This window comes from Amblyomma mixtum, chromosome 5, assembly GCF_055824585.1.
Source record: "Amblyomma mixtum isolate Tamu chromosome 5, ASM5582458v1, whole genome shotgun sequence".
Lineage (NCBI taxonomy): Eukaryota > Metazoa > Arthropoda > Arachnida > Ixodida > Ixodidae > Amblyomma > Amblyomma mixtum.
Window position 1 is genome coordinate 184,136,439 of NC_143016.1, and position 20,032 is coordinate 184,156,470.

Here is a 20,032-nt window from a genome sequence, read left to right on the forward strand (position 1 = left end):
AACCCCAGATGGTTTGCACGAATTTAATGTAATGCCATTTGGATTATGCAACGCCCCCGCAACGTTCGAGTGATTCATGGACACGATCCTTCGTGGCTTAAAATGGGAAATCTGCATGTGTTTCCTGGATGATGTGATCATTTTCGGCAAGACTTTCCAAGAGCACAATGAAAGACTCCATATTGTTCTCCAATGCATCGGATCGGCGGGACCGATTTTGAACTCCAAGAATTGCCATTTTCGGGACCGGCAAACTCTAGTTCTTGGCTTCCTCGTCAACCAGGGTGATATCAGGCCGGATCCGCAGAAGATCGCTGCAGTCCGAGATTTCGAACCTCCACGCACCCTGAAAAGCCTTCGGAGCTTCCTCGGACTCTCTTCATATTTTCGTTGCTTCATTGCTGGCTTTGCGCAGATTTCTCACCCCCTCATTTCTCTTCTGCATAAGGATTCGCAGTTTGTGTGGACCCCCGAGTGCGACTCCTCCTTTCATCAGCTGAAATCATCTCTCACGTCAGCTCCCCTCCTGCGGCACTTCGACCCTTCTGCTCGGACGGAGATCCACACTGACGCCAGTGGCGTCGGTCTTGGGGCGGTGCTTGTCCAGCTGCACGGTGGGGCTGAGTACGTTATTGCCTATGCCAGCCGCACGTTAACAAGATGTGAGCGCAACTATACTGTCACCGAATTGGAGTGCCTCGCTGTTGTGTTCGCTGTGCACAAGTTCCGACCGTATCTGTATGGATGCCGCTTCACCATTGTTACGGACCATCATTCTCTCTGCTGGCTCATCAGACTTCGCAATCCATCTGGTCGTCTGGCGCGCTGGGCATTGCGCCTACAAGAATACAACTTTGCTGTTTGCTACAAAAGTGGGCGCCGTCATAGTGATGCAGACAGCTTGTCACGCCACCCGTTGCCAACCTCAGCCAGTGATGAAGACGGTTTCGAAGAGTGTTTAGCCTCGTGCGAGCCGACGTTCCCTAGTATGGCGACCTTTAGCCGCGAGCAACGCAGCGACCTTTCACTGCAGCCCCTTATAGAAGCGGCAGCAGGAGGTGTAAATTCAACCCAATTTATTATCAAAGATCGTATTTTGTTCAAAAAGAACTATTCTGTCGATGGTGCTGCCCTGCTTTTGGTCGTCCCGAAAAGTCTCCGGTCGCAAGTCTTGTACGCTATGCACGATGACATCACATCTGGCCATCTAGGCTTCTCTCGTACCCTCCATCGAATTCGCCAGCGTTTTTATTGGCCGCAAGTTTATAAGACCCCCAAGCAGTACGTTGCGACATGTGAACCACGCCAACGCCTTAAGGCACGAACCACCACGACGGCCGGTCCTTTGCAGCCCGTCAAACCACCCACTTCCCCTTTTGAAAAGATTGGAATCGACCTGCTTGGTCCTTTCCCAAAGTCTTCCGAGGGACGCCGTTGGGTGATTGTATGCGTCGACTATCTTACCCGATACGCCGAAACCGCTGCTCTCACTACCGCCAAGGCTGATGATGTTTCGTCGTTTCTTCTCCACTCTGTTATTCTTCGCCACGGCGCACCCCGTGTTATAATAAGTGATCGTGGACGGCAATTTACTGCTGATGTCGTGGAAGAAGTGCTCCGGCTTTGTGGATCAGACCACCGGAACTCTACACCGAACCACCCGCAGACCAACGGTCTTACCGCGCACCAACCGCACTCTGACAACTATGTTGTCCCTGTACTTCTCGTCTGACCGTCGCAACTGGGACGCCGTGTTGCCATATGTGACGTACGCTTATAACACGCCAAGTCATGAGGTCACCGGGTATTCTCCCTTCTATTTGCTATATGCCCGAACTCCTCGCGTTTTCCTCGATACCATCTTCCCGTTTTCCCTCAACGACAACGCGTCCGTTGCCCAGATACTCTGCCGTGCCGAAGAAGCCCGTCGTATAGCCCGTTTACGTACCCTGGCCTCTCAACGCCGCTCAAAAGAGTACTACGACCTACATCATCATGCAGTCACTTATTCTCCTGGATACTTTGTCTGGCTTTGGACGCCAACCCGCTGGCGAGAATTATATCAGAATTTTCTGTATAAGTACATGGCCCCTTCGTCGTGTTTGACCGATTGAATGACGTGAATTACGTCATCGCCAAGGTGACGACGGATAAACGCCGTTCACGCAAGACACAAGTCGTTCATGTGGCCTTCTTGAAGCGCTGCCAGCGTCGATCTGCCTGACTTTCTCGAGGACGAGAATCGTCTGCCCCCGGGGAAATTGTTACGCCACGTAGTGGCTGACTGAGGACTTGGAGGAAAAAGAGGGAGGCGCCCGCAGACTGATCTGGGCTCTGGGCTCTGAGCCATTTCCGGCCAGCTGTGTTCCGTCCAGCCTTCACCTGTATAAAAGCCATTTTATCCGCTACAATATTTTTGAAGCTCAAAACTAGGGATCCGAGAGGGTGCCCCTCAACCCACTTCCGTGGTGTGGGATTCCACTTCCGGCCACAGAGCGTGACGGACGTGTAATGACTAACTCCGTCGGAGCGGCTACAGTGGCCATGTCTGGCCGCGGAAACAGGAATTTTGGCTCGGACAGCGAGTACCAGGTTGCACTGCCTAGTTTGTCTACAGGGCGTTTTGTTTTGAACACAGTTTCCCTGCACCGGGACATCAGTGCTCGCCCCTACAGGGTGGAAGATTCTCGAGATGCGCTGGCTCCACTTTCGCTCCTGCCGGAAATTATCGCCCTGTGGGCGTATCGCATGAGTCATGTGTGGGCCGTAACCTTCAAGGACGCCGACGCTGTGAAGATTATCAACATCGGTGAGCTCAAAGTGAAAGGTGCCCGATGTCTTGTGATAGATCCTGCAAACAGGGACGTCCGAATGAAGCTACATTGGCTCCTACACAGCGTACCGGACGAAGACGTGCGGCCTGCCCTCGGTCCGTTCGGGAAGGTGGCGGACGTCACAAGGGAGCGATGGCGTGCACAAGGCGTGTCGGACAAGGGTTCAATTACTAGGCTGGTGACCCTTAAGTTGAACGCCGGCGTCAAGATGGACGACTTGCCCCACCAGGTGAGCGTAGCCGGAGAGCTTGCGCTTGTGGTCGTGTCGGGCAGGCCTCCCCTTTGCCTGCGCTGCCGCGGCACAGGCCATATTCGGCGTGAGTGCAAAATCCCACGTTGTGGTGCTTGCCGTCGCTTCGGACACGAGGAAAGCCAGTGCGCTCGGACGTACGCCAGCTTCACCGGACCATCGACCAGTGAGGAGACGACAGAGCTGCTCATGGATGAGGCCGATGCGGAGGACCTATCGAGAGCGGCGAGCGAGCCAGTGGCGAGCGAGACCGTGTCGGCTGCTTCTCGGGCGGATCAGTTGGAAACGCAACTTTGCCCGGTCGACACTCCGTCGCAGTCGCCTCCAGCTCCTGCACAGGCTGACGATGTCGTGACGAGAGATGCGACTGCAAAGCCTGGGAACTCTCCGGTGCGCGCCGCCTGTAATGTGGCTGAGCCCATGGACATTACACCAACAACCAGTGTCACGGCCGGAAAACGGGCGCATGATGAAAGCGCAAGCAAGGAGCCGCTGCAGGATGCCAGTGGGGGTGATGAGCCTCCTCCTGAAACGCCAGGTATGAGGCGAGCGTCCTACAAGCTGCGGCCGAACATTCCGGCCGACTCACGGCCAGCGGGGAAACTGCTTCCGTAGTTTTGCACTGTAGAACCCGAGCTGGGGCTTGGTTGTTTTGTGGCGCGGGCGTGATGGTACACACCATGCGATAAGGGATTTTTTTTCACTCGATATGGCGATCAATCTCACGGAAGCACTGCGTGTATCAACTTTGAATGTACGAGGCCTCGGGGCAAGAAGGCGACAATGCCAGTTGAGTCGCCTTCTTCTAGAGAACGATCTGCACGTAGTAGCAATTCAGGAAACTAAGATTGAAAGTGAGAAGGCGACGGATCGATTGGTGTCTGTTTTCCGTACGCATTTCGATGTATGCGTGTGTCACTCTTTTGGCGCCTCATGTGGCTGTGTTCTCTTCATTCGGAATAACATTGGTATCACTGTGCAGTCTTTGTTCTCCTGTGAAAGCGCCCGACTTCATGTCGTTGATTTTGTGCATTGCGGCCAGAATTTCAGGGTTATTTGTGCGTATGCGCCAAATGTAGAGACCGACCGGAAAATGTTTTTTGAGCGCTTCCATACATGTTTAAACTATGACAGGGTGCTGGTATTAGCGGGCGATTTCAATTGTGTTTGTCATGCCTCAGATCGTGCAAATGGTGCTTCGGTGCAAGACAAAAGCGTGAACGTCTTGAAAAAAGCGGTCTACGACCACTATATAGAGGATATTGGGAATGTATTCTTATATGGTACCCGTCCGCAGTATACTCATTTTCAAGGAAATAGCCATGCACGGCTAGACAGACTGTACGTGTCAGCAAAGCTGGTACCTCTATGTACAATGTACGAAGTAAAACCTGTGCCCTTTAGTGACCATTCCCTAGTAATAGCAACTTTTGGATATAAACAAAAGAAAACTCGTTTCAGCTGGCACTTGTGGAAATTTAAGTCTAAATTATTGGAAGACGAGGGATTTAATAATGGAGTAACGCAAGAGCTAAAGAAGCTACTTGCAGCGCAACGGATAAACTACGCTACCGAATGGGAAGAGTTTAAGCAGCTTGTCAAAGAAGAGCGATTGAAAAATCTAGCACCTTGAGGTACGCAGAGAAACAAACCGAAACACAGCTTCGCGATCAGCTTGAATTCCTGATCAGTATAGAAAGCTCTGAACCAGGAACATGTTTTAATGAAATAAGGGATGTAAAAACACAGCTTGAAAGAATAGACGCTGATAAGTACAGAGCGGCAGTTATTCATTTACGGTCCGAGAAGCTGTGGGCAGCGGAAACGCCAACAAAGCGTGCTATGTCTGATGAGAAACGATACGCATGTCGGAAGGAAATACTACAAAAAAGCACCGGCGCAGATATTTCGGCAGACAGCAGTGTTATCAAGCGCGTAATCTGTGACCACTTCAAAGACGTACTGGGTCATTCGCGAAAAGCCGAAGAAAAGTTTTACAGTGAATTTCTACTGTTCATGCCGAAACTTGACGAAGAAGTGAAAACGCCTCTTGAGCAACCGATTTCCGTGAACGAAATAGAGCACGCGATAGACACATTACCAATTGGTAAAGCTCCTGGTCCAGACGGCCTGGGGGCTGCTTTCTACAAAACATTTAGAGCTATGATAGCTCCTGTCCTGCTGAAAGTAATTCCCGAGTGTTACGAAGCAAAACGTGTTCCCATGTCCTTCACAACTTCACACATTGTGCTCATACCAAAAACTGATGATCCGGAAAAACGCCGGTTGCTGAGCTCTTATCGTCCGATAAGCCTCACCAACGTTGACTACAAAATATTCATGAAGGTGCTGGCAAAAAGATTGCAGGCAGTCATAACCATGCTGGTAGGGGAACATCAGACATGTGGCATAAAGGGGCGAAGCATCGCCACTAACATACACGTAGCGCGATCCGTGCTAGAATGCTGCGACTCTTTTGACGACCATGTGGCGATGATGCAGCTGGATCTGGCAAAAGCCTTTGATCGTGTTTCCCATGAAGTACTTTTGGCCATATTAGATTACTCGAATGTGGGCGAGATAATAACAGAGGGCGTGAAAAGGGCCTACGCAAATTGTACAACTCGAATTGTTGTCAACGGAGACCTCAGAGAGAGCCTGCAAGTGCGGTCTTCTGTGAGGCGGGGTTGTCCTTTGTCACCCTTGCTATTTCCGGCCTACCTTGAGCCACTTTGCCTGGCTATTCAGAATAACGACCGCATAATGGGCTTCAGGCTGCAGTCAGCGCAAGTGGAAATCTTGGCATATGCCGATGACATTGCAGTTTTCTGTTCAAATAGAGAGAGTGTTTGTGAAGCCACAGGTGTAGTACACAAATTCTGTAGATCCACTGGGGCTCAGATCAACTGGGAAAAAAGCTACGGGTACTGGCATGGAAGTTGGCAAGTCACGCCCGACTACTATTCTCGAATGCGCTGGTCCACCATTCCGACAGTATATCTAGGAGTACCACTTGATTGTTACCGACAGCCTGATCGGTACTGGAATGAGCAAGCAGCGAAAGTCAATGAAAAAACCGATGCATGGCAAGGACAATTGTCTATGTTCTCACGTGCCACTGTTTGTAATATTTTCCTTGCCGCAAAGATATGGTATGTGATGAGTGTGCTGAGCGCAGCGCGGGTCAACATTCAAAAAATACATCGTGTTTTTGCCGTTTTTATTTGGTCTTCGACTTGGAAGAGGACCAGTGGAACAAATTTGTTTTTGTCCGTGAAGAAAGGTGGGCTTGGACTTGAACACTTATTTTTGAGACAAGTGGTCTCGCGTTTTATGTACCTCCGAGATCAAAACGATATGTTCCTACGCACCATAGTGCAAACTCGGCTAGGTCGTTTTCTTCCCGAGTTTCTTGTGTGTTTGTGCCAAAGCATGGGTGAGGCCGTGAGAGGGTATCTGCGAGAGGTCGTACTCGCGTATAGGATGTTGCATGTGCGATTTTCTATGGAATATTTGTGTGATGTAGGGAGGAAAAAACTGTATAAGGACTTAGTGGACATAATGCTACCTGTACCAATGTATTGTTTCCCGCATCGTGGAGGCCCAGGAGCAGATGTTTTTAAGAGAGTGAAGAAGATGCCAGTATCGCCATCAATCAAATCCTTTTTCTTTAAACTTCACACTAGCACATTATCAGTCACAACATGGATGCAAGATAAAGGCATCTTCATTCCCTGGTCAGCTAACTGTTTTCTATGCAAGAAACCTGAAACCATAAACACGTTTTTTTTTTTGGACTGTTGGGACCCCTTTTTTTCTGGGATGTTCTACAAAGGACTTTAAAAAAAGATTTACCCTTAGATTCCTACGGCATAAGATTCTTACCGTTACACGACGCAGATGGCATTCCATTCAAGTCAAGTCAAAAAATCTTCTGTGATGTAGCGGTTATGACGTGCGCCTCACACGCGCAAGGCCTCCGGTTCGATCCCTGGCGGAAGCAGTTTTTTAATCGCTGTAGTATTTTTGAAGCTCAAAACTTGGGATCCGAGAGGGCGCCCCTCAAGCCACTTCCGTGGTCATTCTACTTCCGGCCACTGGCGTGTACGGACGCAGGATCATGAGCTCCCACGGAGCGGCGACGGCGGCCATCGATGGCCGCGGAAACAGGTTCAGCGCCGAAGACAAGGAGTATGAGATCTTTTTGCCTACCCTGCCCACCGGACGTGTTGTTCTAAACACAGTTTTTTTGCACGGAGATGTGCGTGTGAGACCTTACAGGGTCGAAGACTTCAGGGACGCCCTCGCCAACACTGGTGCGCTCCCCGACGTCGTGGCGTTGGGGGCGTACCAGGTAAACCACGTGTGGGCGGTAACCTTCAGCAGCCCAGAAGCCGCGAAGAAATTAGCCGCCTTGAAGGAGCTTGAGGTAAAGGGACGCCGGTGCATTGTTTTCGACCCGGAGGATCAGCAGGTAAAGCTGCGCCTGCATTGGATGCTGCACGGCGTCGCCGATGACGACATCCGGACTGCTTTCGCGGCGTTCGGAAACGTGACCGAGGTGACGCGGGAGCGTTGGCGCGTTCAAGGAATGAAAGAGAAGGGATCCACCACGAGAACAGTGCTGCTCAAGTTGAAGCCAGGTATGAAGGTGGACGACCTGCCCCACCAGGTTCGAGTCGCCGACGAGTTAGCTCTCGTGGTGGTGCCCGGGCGGCCGATGCAGTGCCTGCGTTGCCACGGCGCGGGTCACGTTCGTCGCGACTGCAAGGTTCCCAGGTGCTCCAAGTGCAGGCGCTACGGACACGCGGACGAGGACTGCGTCCGTACCTACGCGTCTGCGACCGGGCTCGGAGGTAAAGGAGACAGCGCGGAGCTGATGGATGTCGCGGAGGCTGAGGACGCAGCGAGGGTTACCGACGAGTTGGGCAACCTCCCTGTGTCGCTGGACACGTCGGCGACTTCAAGCGGCGACGCCCCCCTTGCCAGTGCACCAGGACTCCAGCCACCAACGGGAGACTCGCCTCAGTCAAAGGAGGCGACTTCGGGCGATGCAAAAAGCCTACCAGTGCCGATGGACTTTGTAGCGAAGGAGCCTACCGAGGGTCATCGGCAGAACACCGGTGGCCGTGCGACCACTGTGGCTACGCCTGGGAAGCGTCCCCATGGAGACACCAGCCCCGACGGCGACAAGGAGGCGGCGCCCAGCGTAGAGGAACCACCAGCAAAGACGCCTCAAGCAAGGCGGGCCAGTTTTCGGCCGCGCCCTAACCTTGCGAGCGAGAAGCGCGCCGGCGACAAGGCGCCTCCCGAGCTGGGCCAGGTGCACGCTCAGGATGACGCCGGCGGCGATGGCGGCGGTGGCGTCTAGCCATGTGCTGGACGCGAGAGGTAAGCACCACGCTTTCGGTCTCTTCTTCTTATGTAGAAATGGCTCCTGCATCTCCGCTGAAAGTCGCCTCCCTGAATGTTAGAGGTCTGGCAGGAAAGAGAAAGCAAGGCCAGCTCTTTCGGCTTTTAACGGAGCACGGCATAGATGTACTGGCTGTGCAGGAGACGAAAGTAGACGGCGAAGAAGAGACCGGGAGCATGGTGCAACGTTTCACGTCCTCGTTTTTTGCTGTAGTCAGCCACGCTGTAGGCACATCGGCTGGCTGTGTTCTTTTTCTAAAGAAGTTGCCGGGGCTAGAAGTGCAAGCTCATTTCTCTTGTATGTCGGGCCGGTGTGTTTTCCTTGACTTTCGATTGAATAACGTCGAGTGGCGGATTATTTGTCTGTACGCGCCTAATGAAGCAGAAGAAAGGGCGCAGTTTTTTTATAGCATCGAAGAGCGCCTTCGTAGTGACAGACAGCTGATCGTCCTGGGCGATTTTAATTGTGTACTTAGTGCGCGAGATAAGACAAGCCCTCGACCCTTTAGAGATGCCAGCACACAAGTGTTATCGCTAATGGTTGAGAAATGGAACATGGAAGATGTGGCAGAGTGTCTTGAGGGAACGCGTGCAGTAAAGCTCACACACTTTCAGGGTTCTAGCCATGCACGGCTGGACCGCATTTATGCATCCGTCGATGTCTTACCTGAATGTCATAGTTACGATGTTGTGCCAGTATCTTTTTCAGACCATTGTTTAGTGAAATGTTGTTTTGGGATGGTAAAGAGAGGGAATTCTTTTTCGTGGGAAATGTGGAAATTCAATAATAAACTCTTGCAGGACGAACTGTATACCAGCATAGTAAAAGATGAAATTGCAAAAATAGGCCCCGGTAAAAATATGCACATATGGCAACAGTGGGAGCTGTGTAAAGAAACTATAAAAATTAAAGCAATAGAGAGGGCTTCCTGTATACGGTTTCAAGAAAAACAGAAAGAGACAGAGTTAAAGAAGCTGCTCCATAGGCTGCTTCAACAGGAATCTCTAGCGCCGGGGAAATGGACTGAAGATGTAAGGAAAACAAAGCAAAAACTAGAATTGATGGAAGAAGAACGGTATCGGGGAGCGTTAGTAAGGGCAAGGGCAGAAGACATAGCTGCAGGGGAGACGCCATCAAAACGAGCGCTAGGGTTGGAAAAGGCAAACGCTGAAAGAAACCACATCGACAAAATAGAATGGGGCGGTGTCTTGTCGGCGGACAACGACCACATAAAAGCAGCTTTCAACGAGCATTACCAAGCGCTCTTCGCTTCCCACGTGGTAGACACTATCACGTTTAAAGATAAGTTTCTGGCGGCGATGCCGCGTCTCGGTGATGACGTAAAAGAGAGATTAGAAATGGCTATCAGTGAAGCCGAAGTGGAGCATGCAATCGCCAGTTTAAACCCCGGTAAATCGCCGGGACCAGATGGGCTCAGCGCGCGTTTTTACAAAGAATTCAAGCACGAAATTGCCCCTATTTTGAACGTGATATTTAACGCAGCCTACACAGTAAATGCACTGCCTCCGTCATATGGGTCATCATTCTACTTCCGGCCACTGGCGTGTGCGGACGCAGGATCATGAGCTCCCACGGAGCGGCGACAGCGGCCATCGATGGCCGCGGAAACAGGTTCAGTGCCGAAGACAAGGAGTATGAGATCTTTTTGCCTACCCTGCCCACCGGACGTGTTGTTCTAAACACAGTTTTTTTGCACGGAGATGTGCGTGTGAGACCTTACAGGGTCGAAGACTTCAGGGACGCCCTCGCCAACACTGGTGCGCTCCCCGACGTCGTGGCGTTGGGGGCGTACCAGGTAAACCACGTGTGGGCGGTAACCTTCAGCAGCCCAGAAGCCGCGAAGAAATTAGCCGCTTTGAAGGAGCTTGAGGTAAAGGGACGCCGGTGCATCATTTTCGACCCCGAGGATCAGCAAGTAAAGCTGCGCCTGCATTGGATGCTGCACGGCGTCGCTGACGACGACATCCGGACTGCTTTCGCGGCGTTCGGAAACGTGACCGAGGTGACGCGGGAGCGTTGGCGCGTTCAAGGAATGAAAGAGAAGGGATCCACCACGAGAACAGTGCTGCTCAAGTTGAAGCCAGGTATGAAGGTAGACGACCTGCCCCACCAGGTTCGAGTCGCCGGCGAGTTGGCTCTCGTGGTGGTGCCCGGGCGGCCGATGCAGTGCCTGCGTTGCCACGGCGCGGGTCACGTTCGTCGCGACTGCAAGGTTCCCAGGTGCTCCAAGTGCAGGCGCTACGGACATGCGGACGAGGACTGCGTCCGTACCTACGCGTCCGCGACCGGGCTCGGAGGGAAAGGAGACAGCGGGGAGCTGATGGACGTCGCGGAGGCTGAGGACGCAGCGAGGGGTACCGACGAGTTGGGCAACCTCCCTGTGTCGCTGGACACGTCGGCGACTTCAAGCGGCGACGCCCCCCTTGCCAGTGGACCAAGACTCCAGCCACCAGCGGGAGACTCGCCTCAGTCAAAGGAGGCGACTTCAGTGGATGCAAAAAGCCCACCAGTGCCCACGGACTTTGTAGCGAAGGAGTCGACCGAGGGTCACCGGCAGAACACCGGTGGCCGTACGACCACTGTGGCTACGTCAGGGAAGCGTCCGCATGGAGACACCAGCCACGACGGCGACAAGGAGGCGGTGCCCAGCGTAGAGGAACCACCAGCAAAGACGCCTCAAGCAAGGCGGGCCTCTTTTCGGCCGCGCCCTAACCTTGCGAGCGAGAAGCGCGCCAGCGACAAGGCGCCTTCCGAGCAGGGCCAGGTGCACGCTCAGGATGACGCCGGCGGCGAAGGCGGCGGTGGCGTCTAGCCATGTGCTGGACGCGAGAGGTAAGCACCATGCTTTCGGTCTCTTCTTCTTATGTAAAAATGGCTCCTGCATCTCCGCTGAAAGTCGCCTCCCTGAATGTTAGAGGTCTGGCAGGAAAAAGAAAGCAAGGCCAGCTTTTTCGGCTTTTAACGGAGCACGGCATAGATGTACTGGCCGTGCAGGAGACGAAAGTCGACGGCGAAGAAGAGACCGGGAGAATGGTGCAACGTTTCACGTCCTCGTTTTTTGCTGTCGTTAGCCACGCTGTAGGCACATCGGCTGGTTGTGTTCTCTTTCTAAAGAAGTTGCCGGGGCTAGAAGTGCAAGCTCACTTCTCTTGTGTGTCGGGCCGGTGTGTCTTCCTTGACTTTCGATTGAATAACATCGAGTGGCGGATTATTTGTGTGTACGCGCCAAATGAAGCAGAAGAAAGGGCGCAGTTTTTTTACAGCATCGAAGAACGCCTTCGTTGTGACAGACAGCTGATCGTCCTAGGCGATTTTAACTGTGTTCTTAGTGCGCGAGATAAGACAAGCCCTCGACCGTTTAGAGATGCAAGCACACAAGTGTTATCGCGAATGGTTGAGAACTGGAACATGGAAGATGTAGCAGAGTGTCTTGAGGGAACGCGTGCAGTAAAGCTCACACACTTCCAGGGTTCGAGCCATGCACGGCTGGACCGCATTTATGCATCCGTCGATGTCTTACCTGAATGTAATGGTTACGAAGTTGTGCCAGTATCTTTTTCAGACCATTGTTTAGTTAAATGTTGTTTTGGGATGGTAAAGAGAGGGAATTCTTTTTCATGGGAAATGTGGAAATTCAATAATAAACTCCTGCAGGATGAACTGTATACCCGTATAGTAAAAGATGAAATTGCAAAAATAGGCCCCGGTAAAAATATGCACATCTGGCAACAGTGGGAGCTGTGTAAAGAAACTATAAAAATTAAAGCAATAGAGAGGGCTGCCTGTATACGGTTTCAAGAAAAACTGAAAGAGACAGAGTTAAGGAAGCTGCTCCATAGGCTGCTTCAACAGGAATCTCTAGCGCCGGGGAAATGGACTGAAGATGTAAGGAAAACAAAGCAAAAACTAGAATTGATCGAACAAGAACGGTATCGGGGAGCGTTAGTGAGGGCAAGGGCAGAAGACATAGCTGCAGGGGAGGCGCCATCAAAACGAGCGCTGGGGTTGGAAAAAGCAAACGCTGAAAGGAACCACATCGACAAAATAGAATGGGGCGGTGTCTTGTCGGCAGACAACGACCACATAAAAGCAGCTTTCAACGAGCATTGCCAAGCGCTCTTCGCATCCCACACGGTAGACACTATCACATTTAAAGATCAGTTTCTGGCGGCGATGCCGCGTCTTGGTGATGACGTAAAAGAGAGATTAGAAGTGGCTATCACTGAAACAGAAGTGGAGCATGCAATCGCCAGTTTAAACCCCGGTAAATCGCCGGGACCAGATGGGCTCAGCGCGCGTTTTTACAAAGATTTCAAGCACGAAATTGCCCCTATCCTGAACGTTATCTTTAACGCTGCCTACACAGTAAATGCACTCCCTCCGTCATATGGGTCATCCCACACGGTGCTTATTCCTAAAACGGATCAAATAGATAAATTACGACTGGTTACAGCTTACAGACCCATAGCACTTACAAACGTTGAATATAAAATTTTTATGAAGGTTTTGGCTCGGAGATTGCAGACGGTGATTAAGGATATAGTTGGGCCACACCAGACGTGTGGGATAAAAGGGAGGTCAATAATGTCCAATATTCACAAGTTGCGAAGTGTTCTTGAGTGTTGTGATGACTCGAATGGTCGGGTGGCCATTCTCCAAGTCGACCTCGAGAAAGCTTTTGACTGCGTCGATCACGAAATTTTGTTTTCTGTTTTGGACCATGCGAATGTAGGGTCAGTTATCCGTAAGGGCGTAGCCCTGGCGTACCGAAACTGCACGACGAGATTGATCGTAAATAAGAGTCTGGGGGCCCCCATTAGCGTGCAGCGTTCGGTGCGACAGGGCTGCCCTCTCAGCCCTCTTTTGTTTTGTATATACATTGAGACATTGTGTATTAAAATATTGAACAATGACAACGTTAATGGGTTTAAGTTACAAGCAGCCGAGGTGAAGCTGCTGGCGTACGCGGATGATGTTGCAGTTTGTACGGTGGACCATGAGAGCATAACCGAGGCTGTCAAATGTGTCCGTGAGTTCTCTCAGGTTACCGGAAGCGGGGTGAACTGGGCCAAGTGCCTTGGGTTCTGGCATGGACGGTGGCCATCGAAGCCTGAACACTTTGCAAATGTGACGTGGGCGAAAACCCCAACCAAGTACTTAGGCGTCGAGCTTGATGGTTATCGCCAAAGCGAGCAATATTGGCAAGAACAGACGAAAGCGCTACGGGAGAAAGCGGAGAAGTGGAAAGGTGCCAACTTATCGATTTTCGCCAGAGCTACTGTATGTAACCTTTTTTATATCAGTAAACTTTGGTTTGTTATGCAAGTTTTGCATTGTTCGCGTGTAAATGTACAGAGGCTCCACAGGATTTTCGCCGTCTTTGTTTGGGCTGCAGAATGGGAACGCTGCAGCAGAACAAACTTATTCCGTCGGGTGAAAGACGGTGGCTTGGGACTTGGACACCTCTTTTTGCGGCAAGTGGTCAACCGGTTTTTGTTTTTTCGCGACGTTTCCGACCCTTTCTTGCGCACTGTCTGCCAAGTTAGGCTGCGGCGCCTACTGCCGGAGTTTGTTGTCTCCACCGAAGAAGTTACGTGTGGTATATTCGGCTATTACAGAGAGGTCGTCGCAAGTGTTAGATTTCTTTCAGTGCGTTTTTCAAATGAATATCTGTGTTGTGTAAAACGGAAAAAGCTGTACCACGATTTATGTGACACTGTTTTGCCACAACCTTTGTATAGAGCCTTATACAGTGGAGGCCCAGGCTCAGACGTCTTAAAGAGAGTAAAGAAAATGCAGGTGCCACCAGGCGCTAAGACCTTTTTCTTTAAATTACACACCGGAACGTTGTCAGTAAAGAAATTTTTCGAGGGAAAGGATTTATTTTTACCTTGGGGTTCGCATTGTTTAATCTGTAAGCAGCCGGAAACAATAGACCATGTTTTTTTACATTGTTGGGAAGGGGTTTATTTTTGGGATGTTTTGCAACGGACAATGAAGAAAGATTTCCCCCTAGATTCGCATGGCATTCGATATTTAAGCATTGATAATGACGACGGGGTTCCATTTGATTTAATTATGCTCCTGGGTCTCCACTGTATATGGCGCTCCAGAATGGCAGGCTATCACTGTGACAGGGAAGCGCGCCCTGCCCGAATTTATTTCCGAGAGTCTATGGACTGGTTTGTCGCTATACAAAAAGCGGCTGCGGAACCTCCCGACTGGCTCTCAAGGGTAGAGCCTTTGTTGTCTTTGCGGGAGTTTTAATGTGACGAAGCCAGCCTGACGCTGGCTGAGTATGTCTTTCAATGTGTTCATTGTCCTGTACTATTGCTTTTGTGATTTGTCTGTTCCTTTTTTTTTTTCGTGAAGTGGTGTTTTCCAAAGCCAGGAAATAAAGAAAAAAAAAAAGTCATATGGGTCATCCCATACGGTGCTCATTCCTAAAACGGATCAAATAGATAAATTGCGACTGGTTACAGCCTACAGACCCATAGCACTTACGAATGTTGAATATAAAATTTTTATGAAGGTTTTGGCTCGGAGGTTGCAGACGGTGATTAAGGATATAGTTGGGCCACACCAGACGTGTGGGATAAAAGGGAGGTCAATAATGTCCAATATTCATAAGATGCGAAGTGTGCTTGAGTGTTGTGACGACTCGAATGGTCGGGTGGCCATTCTCCAGGTCGACCTTGAGAAAGCTTTTGACTGTGTCGATCACGAAATTTTGTTTTCTATTTTGGACCATGCGAATGTTGGGTCAGTTATCCGCAAGGGCGTGGCCCTGGCGTACCGAAACTGCACGACGAGATTGATCGTAAATAAGAGTCTGGGGGCCCCCATTAGCGTGCAGCGTTCGGTGCGACAGGGCTGCCCTCTCAGCCCTCTTTTGTTTTGTATATATATTGAGACATTGTGTATTAAAATATTGAACAATGATAACGTAAAAGGGTTTAAGTTACAAGCAGCCGAGGTGAAGCTGCTGGCTTACGCGGACGATGTTGCACTTTGTACGGTTGACCATGAGAGTATAACCGAGGCGGTCAAATGTGTCCGTGAGTTCTCTCAGGTTACCGGAAGCGGGGTGAACTGGGCCAAGTGCCTTGGGTTCTGGCATGGACGGTGGCCATCGCAGCCTGACCACTTTGCAAATGTGACGTGGGCGAAAACCCCAACCAAGTACTTAGGTGTCGAGCTTGATGGTTACCGCCAAAGCGAGCAATATTGGCAAGACCAGACGAAAGCGCTAAGGGAGAAAGCGGAGAAGTGGAAAGGTGCCAACTTATCGATTTTCGCCAGGGCTACTGTATGTAACCTTTTTTTTATCAGTAAACTTTGGTTTGTTATGCAAGTTTTGCATTGTTCGCGTGTAAACATACAGAAGCTCCACAGGATTTTCGCTGTCTTTGTTTGGGCTGCAGAATGGGAACGCTGCAGCAGAACAAATTTATTCCGTCGGGTAAAAGACGGCGGCTTGGGACTTGGACACCTCTTTTTGCGGCAAGTGGTCAATCGGTTTTTGTTTTTCCGCGACGTTTCTGACCCTTTCTTGCGCACTGTCTGCCAAGTTAGGCTGCGGCGCCTACTGCCGGAGTTTGTTGTCTCCACCGAAGAAGTTACGCGTGGTATTTTCGGCTATTACAGAGAGGTCGTCGCAAGTCTTAGATTTCTTTCAGTGCGTTTCTCTAATGAATATTTGTCCTGTGTAAAACGGAAAAAGCTGTACCACGATTTATGTGACACTGTTTTACCACAACCTTTGTATAGAGTCTTATACAGTGGAGGCCCAGGCTCGGACGTCTTAAAGAGGGTAAAGAAAATGCAGGTGCCGCCAGGAGCTAAGACCTTTTTCTTTAAATTACACACCGGAACGTTGCCAGTAAAGAAATTTTTTGAGGAAAAGGATTTATTTCTACCTTGGGGTTCGCATTGTTTAATCTGTAAGCAGCCGGAAACAGTAGACCATGTTTTTTTACATTGTTGGGAAGGGGTTTATTTTTGGGATGGTTTGCAACGGACTATGAAGAAAGACTTCCCCCTAGATTCGCATGGCATTCGATATTTAAGCATTGATAATGACGACGGGGTTCCATTTGATTTAATTATGCTCCTGGGTCTCCACTGTATATGGCGCTCAAGAATGGCAGGCTATCACTGTGACAGGGAAGCACGCCCCGCCCGAATTTATTTCCCAGAGTGTATGGACTGGTTTGTCGCTATACAAAAAGCGGCTGCGGAACCTCCCGAGTGGCTCTCAAGGGTAGAGCCTTTGTTGTCCTTGCGGGAGTTTTAATGTGACGAAGCCAGCCTGACGCTGGCTGAGTATGACTTTCAGTGTGTTCATTGTCTTGTATTATTGCTTTTGTGATTTGTCTGTTCTTTTTCGTGCCGTGTTGTTTTCCAAAGCCAGGAAATAAAGAAAAAAAAAGCCACTTCCGTGGTGTAGTGGTTATCACGTGCGCCTCACACGCGCAAGGCCCCCGGTTCGATCCCGGGCGGAAGCAGTTTTTCTACTGGCTGTAGTATTTTTGAAGCTCAAAACTGGGGATCCGAGAGGGCGCCCCTCAACCCCCTTCCGTGGTGTAGTGGTTATCACGTGCGCCTCACACGCGCAAGGCCCCCGGTTCGATCCCGGGCGGAAGCAGTTTTTGTACTCGCTGTAATATTTTTGAAGCTCAAAACTGGGGATCTGATGGGCGCCACTCAACCCACTTCCGTGGTGTAGTGGTTATCACGTGCGCCTCACACGCGCAAGGCCCCAGGTTCGATCCCGGGCGGAAGCAGTTTTTTTTACTCGCTGTAATATTTTTGAAGCTCAAAACTGGGGATCCGAGAGGGCGCCCCTCAACCCGCTTCCGTGGTGTAGTAATCACGTGCGCCTCACTCGCGCAAGGCCTCCGGTTCGATCCCGGGCGGAAGCAGTTTTTTTACTCGCTGTAATATTTTTGAAGCTCAAAACTGGGGATCCGAGAGGGCGCCCCTCAACCCGCTTCCGTTTTGTAGTAATCACGTGCGCCTCACTCGCGCAAGGCCTCCGGTTCGATCCCGGGCGGAAGCAGTTTTTTTTACTCGCTGTAATATTTTTGAAGCTCAAAACTGGGGATCCGAGAGGGCGCCCCTCAACCCGCTTCCGTGGTGTAGTAATCACGTGCGCCTCACTCGCGCAAGGCCTCCGGTTCGATCCCGGGCGGAAGCAGTTTTTTTACTCGCTGTAATATTTTTGAAGCTCAAAACTGGGGATCCGAGATTGCGCCCCTCAACCCGCTTCCGTGGTGTAGGGGGATTCGACTTCCGGCCACCGAGCGTGACGGACGTGCGCATCATGGGCTCCCAAGGAGCGGTTTCAGAGGCCCAGCCGAGCCGCGGTATCAGGAGTACAGAAAAGCGGAATGAGGATTAGCAGCTGGTTCTGCCGCATCTGCCCACAGGTTCGACTGTTTTGAATACTGTTTGTTTGTATGGCGTCATCGATGCAAGGCCGTACTGTGCGGAACATTTTCGTGACGCTCTTGCGCAATTGTCACTGCTGCCGGAAGTGGTCGCCCTTGGGGCGTATCGCATGAATCACCTTTGGGCAGTAACATTCAAGGGTGAAGAAGGCAAGCAGAAGATACTGCAGGCCGACGCGTTCAACGTCAAGGAGCACCGTTGTGTGGTAATTGACCCCAGCAGCCAGGGCGTCCGGCTGAAGTTGTTTTGGCTGCCGCACGGTGTGCACGACGATGACGTGCGGACCGCGTTGGCCCTATTTGGAAAAGTGATTGATGTAGCCAGAGACAAGTGGAAGGTGCAAGGCTGCGTCGACAAGTCTTCCAAAACGCGGGCGGTCACGCTAAAACTCAAGGTGGGCGTCAATATCGAGAATTTGCCACATCAGCTGCGTATCGCTGAGGACGTCGCACTTGTGCAAGTCCCTGGCAGAGCGCCTTTGTGTCTTCGGTGCCGTGGAACCGGCCACATACACCGAGAGTGCCGTGTGCAGTGTTGCCGACTGTGTCGTCGATACGGCCACGATGAGAGCCAGTGCGTGCGAACGTACGCGAGCGTTACAGGCCCGGCCCGGAAGGATGAGGCGGCATAACACCTGATGGATGTATTAGACTCTGCAGAAGCCACCCTAGAAGGCAGTGAAGAAAACACTGCAAAAGATCCACCCCCCCCCCCCCACCCCCCCTGAGAACGACAAGGCGGGGGAAAAGCTTAACGGAGAAGCCTGCGGGCAGAGCACTACGCCTGAAGCCTCTGCATCGACATCTGCGGAGAAGAATGAAAACGACTTGACGGCAAGCGAACCTTCAAACTCGAAGGAGGCCGCTGTGCGCGAAAACGAAGACGCCGGGATGGCCCTGGCTTCCAGCATGCCTGCAAAGCGGGCACATGAGGATGCCGTCGAAATGACCAACGAAGATGGGACGGGAAACGAAGAACCTCCCGCTAAGACCCTTCCTGTTCGTCGGTCCTCCTTGAAACCGAAGCCTAATGTGCATCCAGACCGCAGGACTACGTCAGCAACGCCTCCGCCTTAGCGGGGGCGCCGCTTCGAACGCAGCAGTGGCGCCCCGGTCAGCGATCGGGACCAGTGAGTCTAATCACCTTCCTGCTTTTGCGACGGACTGACACCATGACTTATTGTAATAGACACGTGAGTACCATGTTGGGCGACTTCTACATGCTTTAGATGGCGGTCAGTCCCGAAAGTAGGCTACGCGTGGCGACGCTGAATGTGCGAGACCTTTCAGCGCGCAGAAGGCAGCAACAGCTGAGTCGTCTTTTGTTAGAAAATGATATCGATCTGTTGGCTGTCCAAGAAACAAAAATCGAAAGTTAAGAACAAACTGAGCGCATGGTCGAAGTTTTCCGCAATAGCTGTAATGTATGCGTTTGTCATGCTGTGCAGAGGTCGGGGGGTTGTATCGTTCTAATCCGAAGTGCTATTGCTGTTGTTGAATTCGTGATGACGTGTGAAACGGGACGACTTGTCTGTGATTTTGTTTTTTCTGGAATGCTATGGAGAGCTGTATGGGTCAACGCACCGAACAGATGTAATGAACGCGAATCTTTCTTTAAACTTATTGAATCGTGCCTGGCTTGCGAAAGACGTGTTGTATTGCTTGGAGACTTTATTTGTGTCTGCAGAGCGGGGGACAGAGCAGCGAATCGAGTCGTTAGGGACATAAGTGCTGAATTGCTCTTACAAATGGTTAATGAAAATGATCTAGAAGACATTGGCATTGTACTGATACCTGGGCACCAAGGAAATTACACACACTTTCAAGGTGGTTGTCACTCAAGACTTGATCGCATATACGTTCCGATTGAGTTGGCGCCAATTTGTTGTAGTTACCAGACGCAACACGTAAGCTTTACTGACCACTCTTTGGTTAAGGTCACCATTGGCAGGAATGAAAAAGCCGCAAAATTCAACTGGGGCTTATGAAAATTCAAGGAAAAATTGCTTCAACATGAAACATTTGTTGCTAAAACCAAGGAACACCTCACGAACGTGTTGCT

General features: G+C 51.0%; 2 protein-coding genes, 3 non-coding genes and 1 pseudogene across 5 annotated transcripts; all 6 read left to right on the forward strand.

The window, feature by feature from the left end:
- Nucleotides 1–2,511: 2,511 nt before the first annotated feature.
- Nucleotides 2,512–3,699, forward strand: LOC149345054 (uncharacterized). The gene has a single exon (XM_089542721.1). It carries the CDS (start codon nt 2,512–2,514, stop codon nt 3,697–3,699), a length of 1,188 nt encoding a protein of 395 aa, XP_089398847.1.
- Nucleotides 3,700–10,079: 6,380 nt separating this feature from the next.
- Nucleotides 10,080–11,330, forward strand: LOC149345055 (uncharacterized). Its single transcript, XM_089547358.1, has one exon. The coding sequence runs from the start codon at nt 10,080–10,082 to the stop codon at nt 11,328–11,330; it is 1,251 nt and encodes a 416-aa protein (XP_089403484.1).
- Nucleotides 11,331–16,952: 5,622 nt separating this feature from the next.
- Nucleotides 16,953–17,025, forward strand: TRNAV-CAC (transfer RNA valine (anticodon CAC)). Its single transcript has one exon. It is a non-coding gene; the product is annotated as a tRNA-Val (tRNA).
- Nucleotides 17,026–17,092: 67 nt separating this feature from the next.
- Nucleotides 17,093–17,165, forward strand: TRNAV-CAC (transfer RNA valine (anticodon CAC)). The gene has a single exon. It is a non-coding gene; the product is annotated as a tRNA-Val (tRNA).
- Nucleotides 17,166–17,231: 66 nt separating this feature from the next.
- On the forward strand, nt 17,232–17,304 carry TRNAV-CAC (transfer RNA valine (anticodon CAC)). Its single transcript has one exon. It is a non-coding gene; the product is annotated as a tRNA-Val (tRNA).
- Nucleotides 17,305–17,843: 539 nt separating this feature from the next.
- Nucleotides 17,844–18,698, forward strand: LOC149345059 (uncharacterized; annotated as a pseudogene).
- Nucleotides 18,699–20,032: the final 1,334 nt, after the last annotated feature.

What these genes read in the sequence shown, in the direction of transcription:
- LOC149345054 (XM_089542721.1), top strand. Translation starts at nt 2,512, where the DNA reads ATGACTAACTCCGTCGGAGCGGCTACAGTGGCCATGTCTGGCCGCGGA.
- LOC149345055 (XM_089547358.1), top strand. Translation starts at nt 10,080, where the DNA reads ATGAGCTCCCACGGAGCGGCGACAGCGGCCATCGATGGCCGCGGAAAC.